Below are 14678 nucleotides of genomic sequence, written 5' to 3'. Positions count from 1 at the left end.
TGTTAATTAGTCCAAATGTTCTCTGACATAAGAGCACTGTTGTGAAATTGAGCTGTATTGATTGCATCCTTTTCATTTTCCGATAATCCTTATTGTATCTTCTTCTTGAAGTTGAGTAAGAATAAAACAAGCTGTTCAATATAAAGGTGAAGTTTATCTGTGCATTTACCCGTATCGGGCCCTTGGGACTTATGGTGGGAACTCCCACCCCTCAAAACACAAAAACTGTGAACATAAAATTTGTTTTGCGCTTATAACTGTTGAGGCATGCTGGTATGTGTAGTTCCACAACAGACTGACAGACACAGATTGCTTGACCCTGACATGGACACGAGTCATTCCCAAAGACTCCAGATTTTGGGGCATATTCTGATCTATCAACTCAATTACCAGTATTCCCGCCCGGCCATACCATTAGCCCATACCTAGTGTGACCCCGGAATTACTCAGGGCTGTCGGTCACAATTTCCACAGTGACTGATCCCGCCCCTCTAGTAGTAACCGCTTACTGTCCTGAAAAATAGTATTTAGAGGCAATTTGTCATGTTTTAAATGTAATGTGTTGGTTTGTAACCAAGAACAGGTGTCAAAAACCTTAATTACCTAAGCTTGCATGAAACCTCTGAGGCATGCTAGCACTTGTAGTTCCACAATGCAGGGAGCGACAGAGATTTATGTGTGTTCAATTTAGTTTATTGGGAGAGCGCATTGTCCATCCTTAGAACAAGTGCATTAGGTGCACTGGGACCACAAACATTTCACATGGGAAACCGCAAGTAATTCCCAGGACAGGAATAGAGAATTTATATTTTGTTAAGTTTGTATTTGTCTAATATAGAGGTTAATGCATAACAACATTCACTTAGTTTACTTAGGTTCTCTGAATACAATGGACCTGATTCATTAAGGGAAAGTAAGGCAAAAAAAAAATGAGTAAGGTTTCTCCTGGGCAAAACCATGTCACAATGCAAGGTGTGCAAATGAGTTTATTATTTTGCACATAACTTAAGTACTGACTGTTTTTTCATGTAGCACACAAATACTTGATAGCTTTATTTGTACATTGACATTTAGGGGGTATTCAATTGTTGCTTTTAATGCGCTAAAACAAAAAAAAACGAGCGCTCAAAAAATATTACAGTTTATACGGTAATATGCGCGTAAATACCGTTAATACGGTAGTTTACTCGCTGAATTTCATCTCGCAGCTCCCTGAAATTTAGCGAGTAATTACCGAATTAACGCTAATATTTTTAGAGCGCTCGTTTTTTTTTTGTTTTAGCGCGTTAAAAGCAACAATTGAATACCCCCCTTAAAGTTGATCTAGGACATGCCCTACCCCAAATATAAATCTGTCCCCACATTTTAAATTTACATCCCCCTCCAACGCAACATGGTTTTGCGAAGGTGCAAAGTTACAAATTTTTATTTTTTTTTGCTTTATTTTACTTAATGAATCAGGCCCTATGTATTTGGGTGTGGCCTTATGGGCAAGAATTGTGTGACATTCTTAGGGAGGAGCATGTCAACAGCTGCTTGTCCAGGTCCTGAAAGGTCCACAGAGGTGGAAGACAAAACCGGAGAAGTCTGACCCTGTCATGCAACGCTTTGCTATGTGTGTTTGTGCTCTGCCTCATCAGATTTTAATTGTTTTGTTACTGCAGGAAGTGTATTTTGCTGTTTGTACTGGAGGAGTTCCGCCATAGTTGTGTAATTAGTAATGATGCTGATGACGGTCTCCTCTGTTTCCTCCCGTGACCTCCCTTCTTCTCTCCTCTCCAACGTGTCCGACTGCCTCTCTGCGAACTTCACCGAGATGGCTGAATGCCACACGCTACCTTAAGCTCAACATACCCAAAACATCCACAGCCCATTGTCACATCCACTCCTCCCATTTCTCTCAACGTTAATAACTTGACCTTCACCCCTGTTACCCATGCACACTGCCTCAGGGTTAGCATTGGCTCCGTCCTTCACTCCACACATCCAGCCCCTTGCGCTATCCTGACGCCTTCACTTTTCCCAACATTACCAAGAATCGCCCTTTCCTCTCTCCGGATGCTACCAAAACATTGTCCATGCTCTTGTCCTCTCCCTGCATGATTATTGCAACCCCCTCAGCACTGGCCTGCCTGAGAAGAGTCTGTTCTCCCCGCAGTCTGTGCTGAATGCTGCCTCACATCTAATCATCCTCTTCCAACCGTAAAGCCTCCATTGGCTCCCTACTCAATCCAGAACACAATTCAAGCTTCTTAGCCTTACCTTTAAAGCCCTGTTTAGTGAACCCCTTACAGCTCAGACCTTAACAATAAATACACTACATACCCACTACATTCAATGACCTTTACCTCTCTTTCTCTCCTATCACCTCCTCACTCTCCCTCCTCTCCCCCACCCCATCTCCTGTCCTCAACCCCTTGTCCTCTTGTAAACGTTTCTTTCTGTTCCAAGTTGTATCTTCTGCTGTTGTTTGTTCTGTTCCTCCAATTATCTGTATTATGTTCTGTTTGTGTCCTGAAAAACGCATATATCTGTTAACTCTAACAAACTTTTTCTGCATGACTCAGAGTAGCACAACCCCAAAGTGAATATTTGATTTTGGGTGGAATTGAAGAAAATGATATATTAAAAAAACAAACCAAAACCATACTTCACTTGGATGAGCTGTTAGCCAGACGCGGCACTCGTACGTTGATCTTGCTCCCTGTATGTAAATAAAGCTGTGTTTTGTGAACTGGAGCAATATTCAGCCTATGATTTCACTATGAACGTCACTGAGGCGTGAGGCACTGCTTACGTGATGTCTCTAGTTTGTAGTGAGTAGATAGATGAGCTCCATCCTTACTAAATGTCTCCACTGTAGGTGACCAACCCACTTTATAGGGTTGGGCAAACTAGGAGCCATATTACAATTTATTTTTATTTTATTGTAGAAAAGCAATATCTTCTGAGCACTCGGTCAACCTGCAGTCTGTTTTTCCTCAAAATAGCTTTTATTTCAAAATGCCACTGACGTCATTTCACTTTTGTTTGGTTTCTTTTTTTAAATGTCAACCTGTAAATTATGTGCTTGGGCCTCGTGATTTCCCTGAAAATTTTATCACACAAGTGCCCATGGCAGTTATTTGGGAAAAATGTTTCCTATTCTATACTTTTATATTTCACTTAATCTTTTTTGTGTAAGTTTCCCAGACACGTAAATTACATGCTGCTACTTACACTGATTTAAATAGAAGTATGTTTTATATTGTTTGTATGATTTGCATTACTTATATAGAGCTTGAATTCTCTATATTTGCCAGATACCCCAATAGATACAAACATAAAACCTGGAAGCAGGCATTGCCTATGTTGTGTGTGTGCAAAAAAAATGGAATTCTGTGGATTGCTATGGATATCTTTAGTCGTCGACTAATGTTTCAGTTACACCGGTGACATCTGCTGGCTATTTGAAAGTACTGCGGTTGAGCATTATAGTAAAACAAAACATAATTAACACAGATTTGTTGTAGATTTTGTAATGGATGCAGACGGTTTTCTATTACTTACATGTGACTAAATGACTGACATTAGTAACCGCTTGTTTTCATACTTCTCTAGGCAATGCTCAGAGTGTGACCAGGCCGGCAGCAGTGACTTAGAGGCGGATTTTGCTATGGAAACTTTACCAAACGGGACCAAGAGATCCAGAAGGCAGATAAAGGAACCGATAAAATTTGTGTCCCAGGATATGCCCCAAGACACGAAAAAGACTCCTCTAAGGAATACGGTGAGTTCCTTCAGTTCACGCTCAGATCTCCCTGTCAGTCAGAACTAGGGAACCTGTGACTCTCCAGCCTTTGTGGGACTAAAGTCCCAACATGCAACAGTCATTCTGGGACTTGTAGTTTCACAACAGCCAGAGAGCCACAAGTTGTGTGAAATAGAAATCCGCAGACAAAGGATGTTTACACAGTGTAATATATGTCTGTAGTTTTACTGCATGTTTATAGAACAAGAAAGAGAAAATAGGTGCTGATTGTATACATACCTCCAGACTGTCCTGATTTTGGTGGGACTGGCCAGAATCACGGACTTCAGAGTGGCGCTTACATAAAAATGGGCGCAGTTTCACTCAAAAGTGGGCGTTTTGGGATGCATGGGAGGGGTTATTTTGTTCCAGTTCTGCATCTCTAAATGTTGGAACGGTTACATCTCTGCAATGCTCTCTTTGATCTTTATTTAAGCACAGCCACTTACAACTTTTACTGAATATTCGGAGTTTCCTTCTGTATCTTTCACCTAAACCTTTATAACAGAGTACTTTTTTTTTTGTTTTGTTATCCTTGTATATGACACAAAATCTGCTGCAAAGATACAACATTGGCATCCAATAGACGAAAAAAAGAGAGCGGTGTGGCAGCCAGGGGCAACCAAAATAAATAACTGCTGGATGTTATAAATATATGGCTGAAAAGCACGGAAAGAAAGCTGGACAGATGGCGCAATGTATTTAGCAAATTAGTGATTGTTTATCCCTATGGCCATGAAGCAAAACATGGTTACAGCTTACTAGTTACTATGGCTTGTCAGGGTCCAGCATGTAATAACAGTTGTGGGTATTTCAAAGTGGGGACGAGCTCTTAACCCAAATATATTTAGCTCCAACAGGCTCCGGAAACATTTGCATATATTTATATGAGTATGTATGTATGTATATGTCTGTGTATATATGTCTCTTGTATGAGAGAGTGTATGTGTGTGTGTGTGTGTGTGTGTGTGTGTGTGTGTGTGTGTATATGTATATATATATATGTATTGGGTTTATCGTTTCTTTAAATGAAGAATCTCTATTTTTGCTGACGTGCCTTTTATTCTGTAACAAGTCCATTAATCTGCTTTATATGTTTATAGAGCCAGCTAGAATGGTTTTGCTCTGTTTCTTGTATAAAATCAATAACAATAAAACTGAATCACTAGACCGCAGCATTGCTGTACATATAGTGAATTAATTAAACCTAATTTCAATTTTAAGTGAAACGAATAGACTCTGCCTGTAGTCAGAGCTCTGTATTATAAAGAGTGTGGCCAGCTGCACGCCGCACATTGATCCCATCTGTTCTTCCTCCGAAGCGGTTAGACCCACAGACGTGCACTCTCTCCTGGGCGGAAGTCATAACATTAAAGGTAAAGGCCACTTTAAAGGTCTTTGTTTTGCATATGTAGCCTCATCCTATCATTTATTTACTCGCCCAGTACATACACTCTACTATCCGCCAGCTATTACCTGCTGTGCGGCCTACACTCGGACGTCAGTAGCAGATATTGGATATGAGAAGATACTAATGGGTTTAGTAAAATAATCATCAGCATTTATTTATGTAGCGCCAACATATTCCATAGCGCTTTACAATTGCCCACACACATTACATAACTGACTTTACAACTCTGGTTTGAATGTGCGCTGCGGTCAGGATTGTAAAACCAGTTATACTTTGCATATAGGAGTCTTTATTGAACTTTGATTAATATATTCTTTCTCTTTTGAGATATTAAATAATTTTGCTGTTTATAAAGCCTTTTAAGCAATGAAAACATAACTGTGTGCCAGGGAATGGTTCCTGAATTCTGGAAGTCTTATTTGATGAGCAGTCTTATGATTACCGCAATATCTATAGAGCCCTTCAATTAAATTGCAATGTGCGGCCCCACCCTTTACAAGTTAGAGTGGAACTTTACCTTTGCGATATTATTTGCTGGTCAGATTTATTAATTTTCTTGCCCTTTGATATGACGCACAATATGCTGTATAGCTATAGTTTTACAGCACTGGGGTCATGTGTTCAATTCCCGATCATGGCCTTATCTGTGTGTGGTTTGTATGTTCTCCCTGTGTTTGCGTGGGTTTCCTCCGGGTGCTCCGGTTTCATCCCACACTCCAAAAATATACTGTGTGTGTGTGTGTTGGGGAATTTAGACTGTAAGCCCCAATGGGGCAGGGACTGATGTGAGTGAGTTCTCTGTACAGCGCTGCGGAATTAGTGGCGCTATATAAATAAATGATGATGATTGTATGGAGGGACAACAAAATTGATCAAAACCATCTGCAGCATAAAATGGCATGTCTCATTCACTGAGGCTCTGCATAGAAGCGGTGAACCGGTCCCGCTTGCACTGGCGTGCTCGGCAGTGACTGGGGTTTGGAGGGGAGAACAATACAGGACAGCATAGCACTTCAAAAGCACTGGGCATGCCCCCTGTGGTGTTGCCACACCCCTGTGGTATGGCCACACCCCCATTGTGCAGTGGCCACGCCCCTTTATCTCAGTGCCGACTTCCCAAATGTTGGTAGGTATTTTAGAGGCAGCCATTTTATGGGCTGTACCAATAGGGGAATGCAGGCCATCAGCTCACTAGGAACCAGTGAGATCACTGAGGTATTTGATGTCTTAATATTCCCTTGTTCCTAGTGATTTAATGGGCTACATTCTAATGAATATTGGTTCAGCTACCAAAATGGCTGCCTCCACACCGTGCAGGTGCAAGAAACACTTTCAGGACTGAGGCAAAGATTGTGGCAGACAAGCGGTGCTGAAAAAGTAGGAAATTCTAATAAAAACTATCCATACAGTATTGCCTATTCTCTCTCTTTAGTTGAGTTGCTCGAAAATGTGACAAAATTTAGTTTTGTTGGCTTGTTCTAAACTTATTTGCATGGCTATATCCTAAAGTTTTAAGAATGATTGCAGAACCGGTATTTGTAGTTATAAATGCACATAGTAAGGTTTGTAATAGAGTGTGTTGATGTTCAAATATTCCCCCTACCAAAAGACCCTGGGGGGACAAAAGGAGCAGTCAGTATAAATATTACACCGTCACTGTTACTTGCTAAATGCTATTTATGTGATACTAGAGTGTAATTTGATCATGAGAACGTCACAGAGGAGTTCTATGAACATATAAGAGGATGGGGTCGAGGGTCATGGAATTCGCAGTGACTTCTAATATACGTAATACTTTACATCATCAACATTTATTTATATAACGCCAGCAAATTCTGTAGCGCTTTATAATTGGGGACAAACACAGTAATAAAACAATACTGGGTAATACAGACAGAGAAGTAAGAGGGCCCTGCTCGCAGGCTTACAATCTATAGATTATGTATTAGAAAAAGAACAGGTCTATTAAAGATAGCATTATGTGAAAAAAGCCAATTGCTCTTTAATCTTTTGAGTTTCTAACCCCCCAGCCACTCCTGCATAAAGGAACAACATGTAAACATAGCGTTACTGGATATTTTCTGACGGATTGTGGATTCCATAGTAACAGCATGTCTGCTACAGTTATGAGCACTGGGATCTATCAGTATTGGGAATGGGGAGACCCATTGATCCCGTCTCTGGTTTATCAGGGTTCTCCTTTGTAATCTGTTTTTTTAAATGTTAGTCCCATTACCTCCAGAAAAATAACAAGAAGGTGAATGAAAATATTTTTTTTTAATTGTGTACAGTCTCGGTCAGGACACATGTATTTTGCATCCTTATAACCAGGAGTAAATACTGGTCTGCTTAGGCTGGGTACACACTAGTCCGTTTTAAATCAAATGAAAGGATACGATGTGCTTTGGAAAGATTGGAGCGTACACATTAATACGATATCGGGCTAAAATGTCGTTTATCGTGTGATTAGCCTGATAACTGGCTGACACACCTGTAGTGTGTACCCAGCCATACTGAGGTGTAAGACACTTCCTGACATTAAGGGTTTTGTAGGAAGGGGACCCTCCTCTGCGCTGTTTGGGTTCATGATCAGATTGCTGTAAGGAAGAGGCTAAGCAGTGAGTAATCTGCAAAAAGTCACTGTCTATATAGTTATTATGTACAGCCCTATTTTCTCTGCATAGTCCCATTTATTAATGAGTACAGGGTACAAAGCTGCTTTCTCTGCAAAGGTAACAAATCCAATAGATGACTGTCGTCTATTGCAACAATAGGAACTTGGCAAAACATACATGTGTAACATTTATGAAAACAGGTATCTGGGAAAACCACAGTAACCAATATGATTCCAATTGCTGTATTTGGCAGCACCTGTTTTGCACCTCACCTGTGCACCAATTTTCATAAATGTCTCCTTTGTCGCTGGTAGACAAAGATGTCTTTATATATAGACACCTTCTGAACGCTCAGATACCAGCATGCTGTGAATTTACCTAAGCCCCAAACTGATTATTGAAATATTTTTTCTTTTTTTCACTGTTTACCATAAGTTTGCAAAATATAAGTTACTGGTATTATTATTATCATTATTATTATTAAAAACGTTGCTATTTATTTTATTTTCCCGTATATATCTTTTCCTCTTTTGGTAGGATTGTATCTCCCATTAAAAGCGTTTTCTTATCGATTACGTTATTGAAATTAAATAACCAGTGCATTGTGAAATGCCTCTTAACCTTTTTCTTGTGTCTTATTTTCGCACCCTCTGAAAATACCAATAATCCAGACACTATATCTTGTGCTCTGATTCTACCAATGTCCGGCATTCGTCTGGCTGCCTCTCAGGTCTTTAAGTGCAGATTGTAACTCCTGATGCACGGTGACTGTACTCCTGGCCTCATTGATTTGATCTTTAACTTTTTTTTCATTCCTCTGAGATAAACCTTTGAAGAGCATCTTGTAAAGCGGACATAGTGCCTTTAATGGGTTTTGTTATAATGAATTTAGAACGGGAAGGGTCAGTTATCAACCGGCTTTATAGATCAAGAGGGTTCATTTGTACAAAGACACGAAAGGTCACAGGGATTAAATTAAAATCAGATATTGGTAACTTTAGACTCAAATCATTAGCAATCTTTGAAAAGCGCCTTTGAACTCTGGTTCCAGGGTTTAAAATAACAGCGTGACTTGTGAACTTCACTGTTTGTCATTGTGTTACTTTTGTATCAAGTCCCTTGTTTTGCTTTTTTAAGTTCTCTTTCTTTCCCTCTTTTCCCTAGAAGCATTGTTTTAGAGGAAGACGGAAAAGTTCCCAGTTACACTTTGAGCATCCTGAAGACCTAAAGCAAGAGAAAGTACCGGCAGATCCTACTAGGCAGCCCGAGCAGCTTCCCGAACACACTCAGCGGAGTGATCTTTTGTCGGTAATGTGAACACTTTGCACATTTACTAAAGCTAACAACAAGCTTGGTTACACTTATCACTGTACTAAATCGTCTTTGTTGGCTCTCCCTTGCACAAGTGTTGCATTGTCGGTTGCACGGTTTGGCATGCTATGATGAGATGTTCTACAACACTAATACACAATGTTTTGTTTACAGTGCGTAAAAGCGCACCAGATTCTCATACTTGATAGCAATGAAAAAAAAAAAAAGTAAAATAATAAAATTGTGTATCTGCTAAATGTCCTTGAAATGGAATTTTAACTAATGTTGAGAAATACTGTCTTGGCAGCTGCTCAGTTGTGTGATTTTCACTGATGTAGAAAATTTCATAAAACAAAAACAATAAAACAATTTTGTAACTTGTCCTATAGTAAATTGAGCATTTTGTTTGTTTGCAGGGCTCTGCGCTTAAATACGTGCATCATCATTCAGTTGTCTCACGTGTACCAGTCTTATAAGCTTACTTTAAAGACCTGTCACCGGCTCATCTACTTTTTGTTTTGCTTTACCATTTAGTGCTCCATGCGTATTTAATAAGCAAAAAAAAAAAAATAGGTTCCCCCCACCCTGGGTGAGAGAGCATTTCATTCAGAGTGCTGTGTTATCTCCTGAACAGGCTTTTTCCATGTCAACAGCAACAAAGCTGTAACATGTCCTGGACTCCTCAGGAACAGGCAGAGTGCAATCTGACAACTTGGCTTGGATGCAGAAAGCAAAGTCGGGCTGTCAGACCAGAGTGCTTGTTTTCTTTCGATGTCACAGCTACTGTACTGGCTGGAAGAAGCCTTTACAGGAAAGACAGAGAAATGCTTTTTATAATTGAACGGGGTTCAGGGGGAACACCATTTTATCTCCTAGTAAAGCAAAGAAGGAAAGCTAGAGGACCTGTGACAGGTCTGTTTTAAGGGTTAACTGAATCTTGTTAGCTGATGACATCAAAATAAAATGTGCATTTATTTTCTTGCCTAAGATTGTTTCCTATTACATGGATTTTCACCCCCCAAGATCATAGAGTGCATATATATATATATATATATATATATATATATATTATATATATATATATATATATATAGCAAATTGTGAATATAATTTTGTAACATAGATTAGTAGACCGTACAAAGTGCATATTATTGGAAAGAGACAGTAACTTATCAGGTCATCCGCTTCTACATTTAAAAAAAAATAAATGCACGTGTTAGAAAGATATCTAGGGATGCAATGAATCCAGGATCTATGCTGTGTATGCAGTTATCGACATCTTTCGTGGCTGTCGTATACTGTTTGTGTGTTTATTGTTGTTTGTATAGTGCTGCAAAGATACTAAACACTTTGCACAACAATTATCAAGTGTGAATATAGAGGGCTCACAAAAATACACACAGTACAGACTAAACACGGTAAGTGTTAAAAAAATAAAATACAAACTATTTTAAAAAACTAATATAATACCACAAAGAACAAATAAACAATTAGCACTCTCCCAAGAAAAGTAAGAAAGTCATATGGGGGAGGGGGTAATGAAAACAGCGTGACTTGTTTCAGACAGGCCAAGGGGAGGGGCATAGAGAAGTGTGACATCAGACCGTTAGACACATCAGGAATCTCGCTAGATCCTGCGAAAGGAATGTAGCAGGTAAGTATGCACTATGTTATTTATGTTAACACTGTATATTAAAGGTGAACGTTGGATCTTGTACCCGTTTAAGCAGCATCACTGCTCTGTAAATACCCAAGGGCCACCTCCCTAGTGAGAAGTCTACAAGCATTTTTGAGGAGGGCGACAGGAGTTCATTTGCCAAGTGGTTTGAGTGCCAAAAACTTTTAGCAGTATTTGTGATAATAGTTTTCTGTATGAGTCTCAGTCTTGTGGTGTTGGAATTTTGTCCCACTCCACCTCACCACACTGCTTGAATTCATTGATATTTGAGGGCATTCGTTTTCTCTTAAGGTCCTGAGACAACATCTCAATGGGGTTGAGGTTTGGATTTTCACTAGGCCATTCCACAATCTTGTTTAATTTTCTTTTTCAGCCATTCTGCTGTTTATTTGCTGGTGTGCTTAGGGTCATTGTCCTATTGCATGTTCCAATTTCAGCCAAGCTTCAGTTGTCGGACAGATGGCCTCACATTTTCCACTAAAAAACTCTAGTTTAAAGAATTCTTGGTGAACTCAATGATTATGAGACATCCAGGCCCTGTGACTGAAAATCCCCCCTCAAATCACCCCACCACCACTGTACCGTGCTTGACCGTTGGTATAAGTCTCTTGTGGATGAGTTTGGATTTTGTAAAGCATGGAGTTGAGCAAGACCAACCAAAACTACTTTGGATTGACCGGAGAGTTCTGCAAGAAAATAGAGATATTATCGTACAAAAACATTGTCTTCGGTGAGCTCCACCAGCAGACTACCTACCATTAGTCTGGGCTTACTATAAAAATGTTTATTTCCTATTTGGAGTTTCTCTTTAATTCTTACTTTCCTTTATTGAGTCTACACCACAAAACTAGAAGTGTCCATCATGGTTTTAATTATCAAATATATTTGTGTTTCCTTTCGGTGAAGCATTAAGCAGCGTTTTATTTATGTTTTACTATAGTTTACGCGTTATCTACACACAACAAAGTCAGTCATTTTGTGCATATAACCAATCTTTAGACCTATAAATTCAGCTGCTGAGCCACAGAACACAGAGCATAATATTATGCAGTGAGTGGACTGTATGTTAGAGTCACACCTGTGACCATTCAGGAGCCGGTTCACCAATGTAGGTGATTCCATCAGTAGTTCGCCGTGTTCCGCCTTTCAGCATCTCGTCTGTATCTGACTTGTCTAGTTTGGCGACCAAGAGGCGTACTGTCATGACCTCAGCATTGCACTTTATAACAACCAAGTGGACCTGACTGACCACAAATCACAGGGCTTATGGGCCAAAAAAAGACCACTGGTCCCAAGCAACACCTATTAGAAATTAAATGTTGGTTGGAGTAAATTGTTAATTCAGTTCCACACAGATTGTGCCCTGTCAGCTGATGGCCGTGTCGTTCAGATCTAAGTGTTGGTACGGCCAACGGCTGCATATGCTGATGTATGGTCATTGCTGTAAATCAATAAAAAGATTATGGACTGACACGACTGTATTATTATAATTTTTTAATATAGTGCCAACATACTGCATGGAACTTTGGTGTCCCTATCTGGGTAAAATTTCAGTTCCAGAACAGTCCATTTAAACCAGAGCTAGTTTCATAGTACGAGCATAAAATAATAAACCAATACCGCGTAACGGGCAAAACAAATTCTGTAACTGAGCGGGGCTCTGGAATCCAGGCTTCTGTTGGGGGCGTGAGTCCTCAGGGGAAGTCTTTGTTGATGTTTTGGGGGTTTTTTTGGGGGGGTTTTTCTTTCAGACAGATCCTGGGATTTCCCTGCAAATTTAACAGACCGGGACTTTTTTTTTTCCCCTTAATTTGAAAAAGCAAATTAGGGTTTGAATTCAGTTCATTATTCAGCAAACTCTTTTGTTAAAGAGATTCTGTATTTGACTGTATCCTGATCTATGGCTTCAGAGTATCCCTAATTTCTTTGTTATACAAACTGTGTCGGTAGACTCGGATGTTATAGGAAGTGGGCGACGCCCAGTTGTTTAGCATAATGAACAATAAAAAGCAAAAATGTCTTGTAAATTAAGATGATTAACTTAATGAACCAAAGCATTCTAAATACATCTTCCCTGCCCAAATTCTCATTTTCCTATTTTTTTTTTCCCCTTTGCATTTACATTTTTATTTTTCTATGGTTATCTATACGCTAATGTCAAATGCATGAAACATTAAACCTGTTTATTTCATTACAATGTACTGTATAGTAAGCTTAATAAGATCCATGACAATATATCTTAAATTGAATTTTAACAGGAAGTTTTATTGCAAAACCTGCAGAGACCTTTACACTGTTACTTTGCCTTGTGTGTATCTTTTTTTCAACCTGCATAGAGAAGGAGAAACGTATTTAAGTAGAGGGTGGTGAAATGATCTGTCTGTAGGGGGGATCGTCTAATGTATATTTGTTACACAAGAGAGCCACCTTTTGTCTGTATGAGGGGAAGCTGACTTTCCAAGTGTGTCATCTTTTATAAATGCAGCTTGGCTTCAGACACTGTTGAAATGTTAAATGATATTAGACTTATTTATATCAAAATATATAAACAAGAAAGATTAAAGGTGGATAAAATACAATTGTATCAATTACTATTTTGTTTTTCTATTATGTCTTAATATAAATTTTTATTTTCTTGAGTTCTTTTTATGCAATATGAATAATTTCAGCATTATATTAAGACTTTAGTGGCGTATTTGGATTTAGATGTAGCTATTGAAATGGCGTAATTTTAACCTGACAGTTTTTATTTATACAATATATTCTCCTTTAGACGTCTTGCGGTTTGTAGTTGAGTTACATTATTTGTTACACAAATTCTACTGTAGCCGGCACAATGCTTTCCTGATGCCCACAGTCTATTCGTCTCTGTATTAGATATAACACAGTTTTTATGGAACCGTAAACATGAACAGCTGTAGCATTTCTAAATGTTGATAAGAAATCTTGTTCAGTATATCATTTCGGCATTAAATCTTATCGGATTTGGGTTAATATCTTGCTTCCAGCAGAACTGAGCTGATAGTATCAATGAAATAGAGACAATATTATATTGGACTATGTGCATGTGCTGAATCTTCAAATCTTTTATACATTTTTTTGGTTAATACTTTTCCAGAATAAAAAAAAGCAATTGTGTATGATGAACTGACTACTGGTTGCTTTGTAATGTCAACGTTTTTTTGTATTCAGGTTCATGGACTAGTAAATTCAACTTTCAAATTACTTTGATATTTTTGACACAGTAAGCATAAATGACATGATATGCTTTGTTGATTGAGCTGTTTGTGTTATGTAAGCACCACTTTAGACAGTGTATTATAATTTTAAGGGTTGCTATAGCTGTTAAAGGGAAGGACATACTTTATTAAGCTGCACTTTTTTACATAGCCGCAGTGGAATGTAGGAGAAAGCCCATTGATGTGCCACACATAAAATGTCAGTTTTGCGGTTTAGTTGAACATTGTGTGGCGGTTTAGTTGTAGACCGAAAATGTACTTGTATAAAAACGCTAACATCCCCTATAGCTTGTCTGTGTCTCATCCTGCTGTGTTACTTCACCAAACTAAACTGTTTTATCGTAAAGGCATATTTGTAATATCCGTCACAATATAAGCAAGATATGGAAAAGTGGCCTAAATAGATATGGAAAATTCCCTACGCAGTGGAAATATGTAGTTTGTTTTTACTGATCGCCCTGAATTTTTGTATCAATGAATTTAACATAAAATATTTATCCCCACGCCTTATGAAGTGTATGTGGTAGAGGGCTAGACATTCATTTGGTCGACATTCAGAAAGTAAACATTGTTAGTCCGACAATTCGAGTGTCGACAATTGGAATGTAGACAGTACCATTAGGTCGACAATTCG

General features: G+C 38.8%; 1 protein-coding gene across 2 annotated transcripts in view; it reads left to right on the top strand.

The window, feature by feature from the left end:
• PHF14 (PHD finger protein 14) overlaps positions 1-14678 on the top strand; it is a 167671-nt gene that overhangs the window by 49824 nt on the left and 103169 nt on the right. For both annotated transcript variants that reach the window (XM_075211746.1, XM_075211745.1), the window contains exons 14-15: positions 3601-3769; positions 8981-9124. In XM_075211746.1, the coding sequence (XP_075067847.1) occupies positions 3601-3769; positions 8981-9124 (313 nt within the window). The remainder of the gene's footprint in view (positions 1-3600; positions 3770-8980; positions 9125-14678) is intronic.

The sequence above is a fragment of the Mixophyes fleayi genome, chromosome 5 (assembly GCF_038048845.1).
Source record: "Mixophyes fleayi isolate aMixFle1 chromosome 5, aMixFle1.hap1, whole genome shotgun sequence".
Taxonomy (NCBI): domain Eukaryota; kingdom Metazoa; phylum Chordata; class Amphibia; order Anura; family Limnodynastidae; genus Mixophyes; species Mixophyes fleayi.
The sequence above is the reverse complement of the archived record's forward strand: the minus strand, read 5'-3'. Positions and strand labels throughout refer to the sequence as shown.